Source organism: Conger conger, chromosome 8 (assembly GCF_963514075.1).
Source record: "Conger conger chromosome 8, fConCon1.1, whole genome shotgun sequence".
Taxonomy (NCBI): domain Eukaryota; kingdom Metazoa; phylum Chordata; class Actinopteri; order Anguilliformes; family Congridae; genus Conger; species Conger conger.
Window position 1 is genome coordinate 9,086,718 of NC_083767.1, and position 6,968 is coordinate 9,093,685.

At 40.7% G+C, this 6,968-nt stretch overlaps 1 protein-coding gene across 1 annotated transcript; it reads right to left on the minus strand.

Moving 5' to 3' along the window:
• Positions 1-512: 512 nt before the first annotated feature.
• On the minus strand, positions 513-6,968 carry cnot7 (CCR4-NOT transcription complex, subunit 7). The gene is made up of 7 exons (XM_061251998.1): positions 6,839-6,968; positions 5,464-5,672; positions 4,994-5,187; positions 4,173-4,334; positions 3,181-3,325; positions 2,578-2,688; positions 513-2,085 (listed from the first exon to the last, which is right to left on the minus strand). The coding sequence occupies exons 2-7, from the start codon at positions 5,578-5,580 to the stop codon at positions 1,954-1,956; spliced, it is 861 nt and encodes a 286-aa protein (XP_061107982.1). The 5' UTR covers positions 5,581-5,672; positions 6,839-6,968; the 3' UTR covers positions 513-1,953.

Here is a 6,968-nt window from a genome sequence, read left to right on the forward strand (position 1 = left end):
GGTCTTGGGGGCAGGAAGGGTGATAATCACTGGCATAGCCAATCAGGCTCTTTGTCTCCAACAGGAAATGGGCGGTGACATCAGGTACGCTGCCTTTAGCATAACTTCACGATTTTCTTACACGTCTGACTCATGTTGTGCATTGCTGTGGCTTTCAGCATTGAATAACTGTGCAAGCAGCTGAGACAGCACTCCACTGCTAGAGTGCTGATGACCCAAACAGAACCCCAATGCAGTGGAGAATTATGTGTGTACAAAACAGGCAGCAAGGCCTTCCCATGCAAGTGCAAACAAAACCTGGCAACCGCTTCAAACATTACCACGGAGAACAGATGGATTCCAGGTGTATTAAACTCTTACAGAAAAAGTATTTAAATCTCAATGTTGAAAATGTGTAATCTACAAAAACTTTCTCTTAACTTGCGTGTGCGAAGCCAGGTCCATGCGCACAAAAAGCTGGTGCAACTACAGGAAAATTAGTCACAATTACAAACAAGCCATCCAATCCTGTGTAAGAAAAGTCTGAAGCCTTTATTTACAAAAGCTCTAAAAACAGACACCCTATATATTGCATAATTTCTCATGGTCTTGAACGGGAATCCTCTACACAGCAGTATAAAATGAAACCAAAATGGGAAATATTTCCTATATAATCTTCCAATGAAAAAAAAAAAAACATTCAACAGCAGATCACAACCTGTGTTCATGCAACTCACATCTCCATACAAGCTCAAGCGACTATGAAACTATACAGCAAGTGTAAATCATTATTAAACGCAATGAGTACATGCACAAGCTGTAGGAAACGGACAGGAATTGTAAAGCAATACAATACAAAGGAACAAACGGCACTCAACTGTGCATTCAGAAAACCAGTACTACAGGTAAAAATAATTCCGCTGAAATTAGGTGCTCGAGTTGGTTAAGATTTTAGGCTACGTTAAGAACCATCGTTTCTTCAACGAATAAAAGCTCTAGACTTTTGTTTTCTTTTACTTTTTACTAAAACACTGCAAATTTTCCAGTCACTTTAAAACAATGCAAATGAAAAACTCCATAAAGACATTCCGGATTACCTCATTTCAATTTAATAGTGGCAGTAAGCATTTCTTCTCTTAAGTTAGCCTAATTGTAATGGTAAAATTGGTGAACATTAAACTTATAGAGTAAAATCAGTGCAAGACCAGATCTCCTGTGCTAACCACATGTTTACCTGTGCCTGTGTCAAGGTGAGCTACAGATGCTCATTTTATGGATTGAGCAAAAAAATCAACCATACTCTTACGTCCCTTTTCACCAGGGAAAAACCGTACACGACAGTGACTGGCATATTACCATTTGAATGGGCCAACCATTCCATCTCAAGCTTAAGCCATCAAAATAAAATAAAACAGGAGAAAACGTAAAAGACGAGGTAATATTAAGGCTGAGTTTTGTAGTAAAATTAAATTTAAGCCCGAGAACATTTTCCACCTGTAAATGATATGCATTTAGCAAAAAATGTTCATGTACAAAAGGCAACGAAGGGGTGAACGGTCTGCAATCTGCAATTTACATTTCTTTCTCAAGGAAGAAATAACGATCTAGCTTTGCTCCGGAAGGTAGTCTGCCTCGGCCTTTAAAGTGCAATTTTTCCACCGTCTGTTTCCTGAAAAACTAAAAACCGTTTTACAGGTCACACTTGAAGAGCTACACACAAGTTTTTTTTATTTAAATATATATAAATTAACCAACCAGTCACTTCATGTTGTTTTTTCTTTGGGGTTTTTTTTCCTTTTTCGTTTTTTACAGAAGATAACATGGAACACCTTGAACGAGTGAAGGCTGTGGCACAGCCCTTCTCCCACAGGAGACCCAGAAAGAGCTTACCTATCCCCCCTGCTCTCTGCTTCCGTACGCACCGCCGGGGGAACAGAGAGCTCTAGCGTAACGCACGTGCGGCTCTGCACAGTGTCAGGACTGCTGCTTATTGGCCTCCTCCTCGTAGGCGTTGCCCGTGCCGTTCTGGACGTACGACGAGCCTGACCCCAGCCCGTACAGGTGCCCGCAGTACTTGGCGTCGTCGATGTGATCCTCGAAGAACATCTGCAGAAAAATCAAACGCGTTCAGACAGGAAGTTTAAAATATGTTGTTATTTCTTTTTCCTGAAAGGTTCACAGTACAGAAAGTGTTGTGGTGGGACACACAGGATTCGTATCTGGGTCGAGTCGGTTTCTCCAGAAAAAGAAAGCCAATGTGTAATTTTAGGAAAAATGTCCTTGCTAACTACATTGCTTCCATGTGTGAACTCATTTAAAACCCTAAAGAGTGTAAGAATTACTACGAAAAACAACATACAGCAAGCCATATCGTCCACTGATCCAGTAAACAGAAATGTGCATGAATTCTCAAAGTCTTTGGTTTTCATTCCAGAAAATTCCACATGAAAAGTGGCATTCAAATAGGCTTGCATTATCATTTCAGCGGAAGTGCATATGTGAGCCTTTTGCTACACAAAACCAATAACATGACCAATGATTGGTCATGATATCTCTTTTGCACCAATGGCAGGCAGTGTTATTAGTTTTGTGTGTCACCTCTCTCATCTTGAAGAAGGCCATGCCGGTGAGGAGGGAGTCGGAGCCAGCCTGGTGCTGAGGCCCTATCCTCTCCAGCTCCAGCTGCTCTGCCACTTCCTGCAAGCCGCCCTGTCCACCAAACAGCACTTGGTCATGAGTGGAGAACGGAAAACGGATCTTTATCAATGATAACCAAACAACCAATCCACGGGTACAAACAGATGCCATATTTCTGCACTCTGCAAGGACACTTTACACTTGAACCCCTCGCCGTAAGGCTGACATAACACTGTCATACACCTGACATAAAAGCGGTCACAAGATGGCATAACAGATGATGTGAGGTTATGTCAAATTATATAAAACTGGCATACTTTTATTGGTAAATTTTATGACAGTAACATGTCATAACATTTACCGATAAAAAGCTTTATATCATTTGACATCAACTGACATCATCTGTTACGCCATCTTGTGACAGCTGCTATGTCAGGTGTATGACAATGTTATGTCAGCCTTATGGTGAGGTGCTCAAGTAAATTGTTACCAACAAAGACCCTAGAGTCTTCACCAAGATTATTACTGATAAAAATCTTCATATAAGGGGAGAGCTGAAGTCACCTTTAGGTTTTTGCAGCTTTTCATGAGGTACTTCACATCGTAAATAATGGGGAAAAACAACCGGAGGATCTCAAAAAAGTCCACCTCTTCATCCGGCAAGTTGGAGTTGGACAGAATTTTGATTAGGTACCCAAAGTCATAGCCGCTGCAACGACAGAGAAGGAACCATGTGAAAATGCCATAAACACGCGGAAAGGAAAACGACACAAATGTACAGAAGACTGTAATGCATTAAACTACAGTAAGAGAATCTGGCCATTTACACTAGAGCACTTAATGACACAAAGGGTAAAGGATTTATATGTCCTTAAAAAGGAAAACGACAAGAAAGTCTCAGTGGATTAGTAGCCTTAACTGAACTGGCAGAGAATGTGTTGAAAGTGTGGCTAGCTGGACACAGCTTCAGACACAGAGACAGGAAACTGGGGGCTGAGGTGTGAACAGACAGTCAAAAGAGCGTTGCTGAAATCTCTGCACTAATTAATGCAACACTACAGAAAACAAGTGCTCTGGGCTATGTTTAGCTCTATTCCCTCTAATCAGGAAATTGATATGTTAATATTAAGAAGAGAAGGTCTTTTGGAAGGCTTTTGTTTCTAAAGAACTGTTTTAGAACTCTATTGCTTTTAATTACAAGCAGGGAGTGTTAGATCAGTATTAGAATGTTCGGTTAAGATCATTATAGACAAATATCTGTGCTCTTACACCGCACAGGATTAACAACTACATGACAGTTGGAGTTTATGTTCCATTACAGTGCCTGATTAAAACAGAAACATAAACAATAAAAATGCCCTACTAGGAAAGGAATGTTAATGTAAAATAGCATTGAGGATTGGAGACAGATGACGTGTTTGACTCTGGCGTGCGTGCGCTTGTGTGCGTGCGTGCGCGTGCGTATGTGTGTGCGTGTGTGTGCGTGTGTGTGTCTGTGGGTGCGTGTCTCTGAAACAGGCAGCTGAACGCAGTGAAGCGCTGTGACTGCGTCGTACCTGTGGAAAGACAGCCACTTGACGCCCTCACACAGCACCACCCCGGAGGTCATGAGCAGCTCAGCGAAGTAGAGCGTCTCGATGCCCTCCTCCTCGTGCTTTTTGAACTGGATTCCTGACGTCGTCAGGAGCTCGATCGAGTCCTGCGCGTACATGTCCTCTCTGCGGGAGGGAAAACAAACACGCATCCCCAGACTGACACTCCAAACGCAGCGCCACACACGCAAAGCTACTTCTGCAAACTCCGCCTATGGTAGACTGCAAGTATGCATTCATATATATTTAACCAGAAAGTTCAAAAGTTGTGCTTTAAAAAAAAACTCTTTTTCAAGGGAGACAGGTCCAGACAGCACCCACAAAGTAAATCATAAATTTAAAAAGGAATTATTCAATCATCTAAATATTTATAATGTTTGTTTCTCAGCAAATCTAGACATGACCTGTATAGTTATTGAATGAAAAAACATAACTCTTGAAGTGGTGGAGATACATACAGATTTCTCATCGGCCTATGCACTGCAAGACATATATTTATTCATTTATTTATTTATTTATTTATTTATTTACATCAAATTCCTGTACGAAACATCAGTTTACTTCAGTAATATCATTTTGCAAGACATGTATGTTCTGTTTCAGTACCGGCACTTACAATGAACTAATGATGAAATATTTCAATCCAGTATGGTCACCATGACTTTGCAAACATTTACTTCAGTTATGAGACTACAAACAAATGAGTGAGACTAAGCAAGCACCCGTTTTCAGCCCTAACAGGAAAACTAAGAAGCAGACACGATTACAGAAGGCTTGGTGCTTACGTGAGATTAAATTTAAAATTGAACTGCCATGTTGATGTTCCTGGTGGGTATTCCCCCTCTTCGTTCATGAACGTTAATCCCAGCTGGATTATCTTTAACAAGTCTACATTACATCTGAGCAGCTGGTACTGGTAGTCAGCGTTGCTCCTGAATTCTCCAATCGGTCTCGCAACTACACCTGGAAACTCTGTATCCTACAAACAAAATGGGAAATCCACAGTATATTTACTTCATAAATGTAAAATAACTGGATACAAGAAATCAGGTCAAGAAGATAGTAGAACATCTGAAACAGAAAATGATTCACAACATCTAAAGAATATTTGTTCTTTTCAAGACAGGCTAAATTGTACATTACACAATCATAATATATGTAGCCAATCCCATTAGATATCCACCCACTACCTTTCCAGAGCAAACTCATAAATCAGTCTGGAATATTGTATTTAATGCCGAATATTCCAACTCACCATTGCAATGTAGTTGTATTTGCGAATGACATGCCGGATTCTCTTCAACTCTTCATCTAGGTTGCATGCCCAAACATCACATATTCTTTGGCTATGATCCACAGTTGCTGCGGGCATAATGCCAGGTTCAGATGCAAGGCATCAAAAACAGGAAACCTTCTGGTCTGGACAATTGCATGGAATTATTGGCCCCGATCCTTCTTTACGACCTTGAATGGGGGGGAACACAAACTACGTTACATACATTGTTCGCAGTAGGCCGTTAGCTCCATAAATCGTCCACAATAACAGCTACAGCCCACATATAAAAGATAAACACACTCATCAACTTGAATGTCAACCTGCCAGGCATCAGACATGAATACGGATTAATATTAAGCATCATATTAGCCCAATATATTGCACAAAGATAGTAGGTCGCACAAACCAGCACTCACGTTTCTCAATACCTGTAGACAACGCTTATTAACACCAACTACTGATCTCGTCGGGCTCCATAGAAACAGACGTATCAACAAAACTGCAGTCACATAATAGCACGGTATTCACGACAAATAGTTATGAACAGCTGCAACCGCAAGCATCACCGTAGCATCTAACTGGGTGGGTGGGTGTGTATGAAACAGTTGCAGCTGTTTTTAGTCCTCTTTGCGATTATGGAAACGTATTAAGCAGCAGCTCCAACAAAAATGACAAGTAGATCAAACGAGCGTGCAATCTAGTCTGTCACTTAACTTGCTAGCTAACTGATCGTGATCAAATGACACTATTAGATGGCTAGAAACTTTTACCTTCAACAAAAGATGATCATGCAGCTTGAGAGCTAGCTAGGTCTATTGAATGGGTGGGGTCAACACGCGTTAGCTAAGGGTCGGGGCAATATCCAACGCTAATGTTATGATGACATGTTAGTTACTTAGCAGGAAATTACTTGAAATAAGTGAATGCTACATGACGTTAGTGTTCATCTCATACAGAATAATTTGCTAAGTTGACAAGGTATGCAAGCTAGCTAACTTGGCAGCTGGATAGATCCATTGAACAACGAATATGGCAAATAAACGTTTAGCTTTCTAAAGGTTTATTTAAAATAGTTAGCGTAAACTAACACAGTCGTGTTAACAATACTGAGATGAGCAAGCAACGACATATTGCACTAAATAGCAAACTAATGTTGCTTGTAATGTTGCCATGCACTGTTTGGCTAAGTTAGCTAGCAAGCTAAAGAACTCGCGTGGCTGCGACAGGGAGCTCAAGGCAGATAACGTTCGCTAACGTTAGCTAGCTTGTTGCTCACTGTAACTTACCTTTGCCAAACATAACAATGGCATTTTAAATGTAACTTTAAATGCAGTTTCAATAAATAATTAGTTACCTTGCCTAGATAGGACCGGGTCTGGTATCTAACTTTTAAATAGTTTTATTGTGTATATCACGAAATCAACATTCAGCTTCCACCACTGAACTTCCATTACACCAAAACCACTAAAGTCTGTGACGTCAGC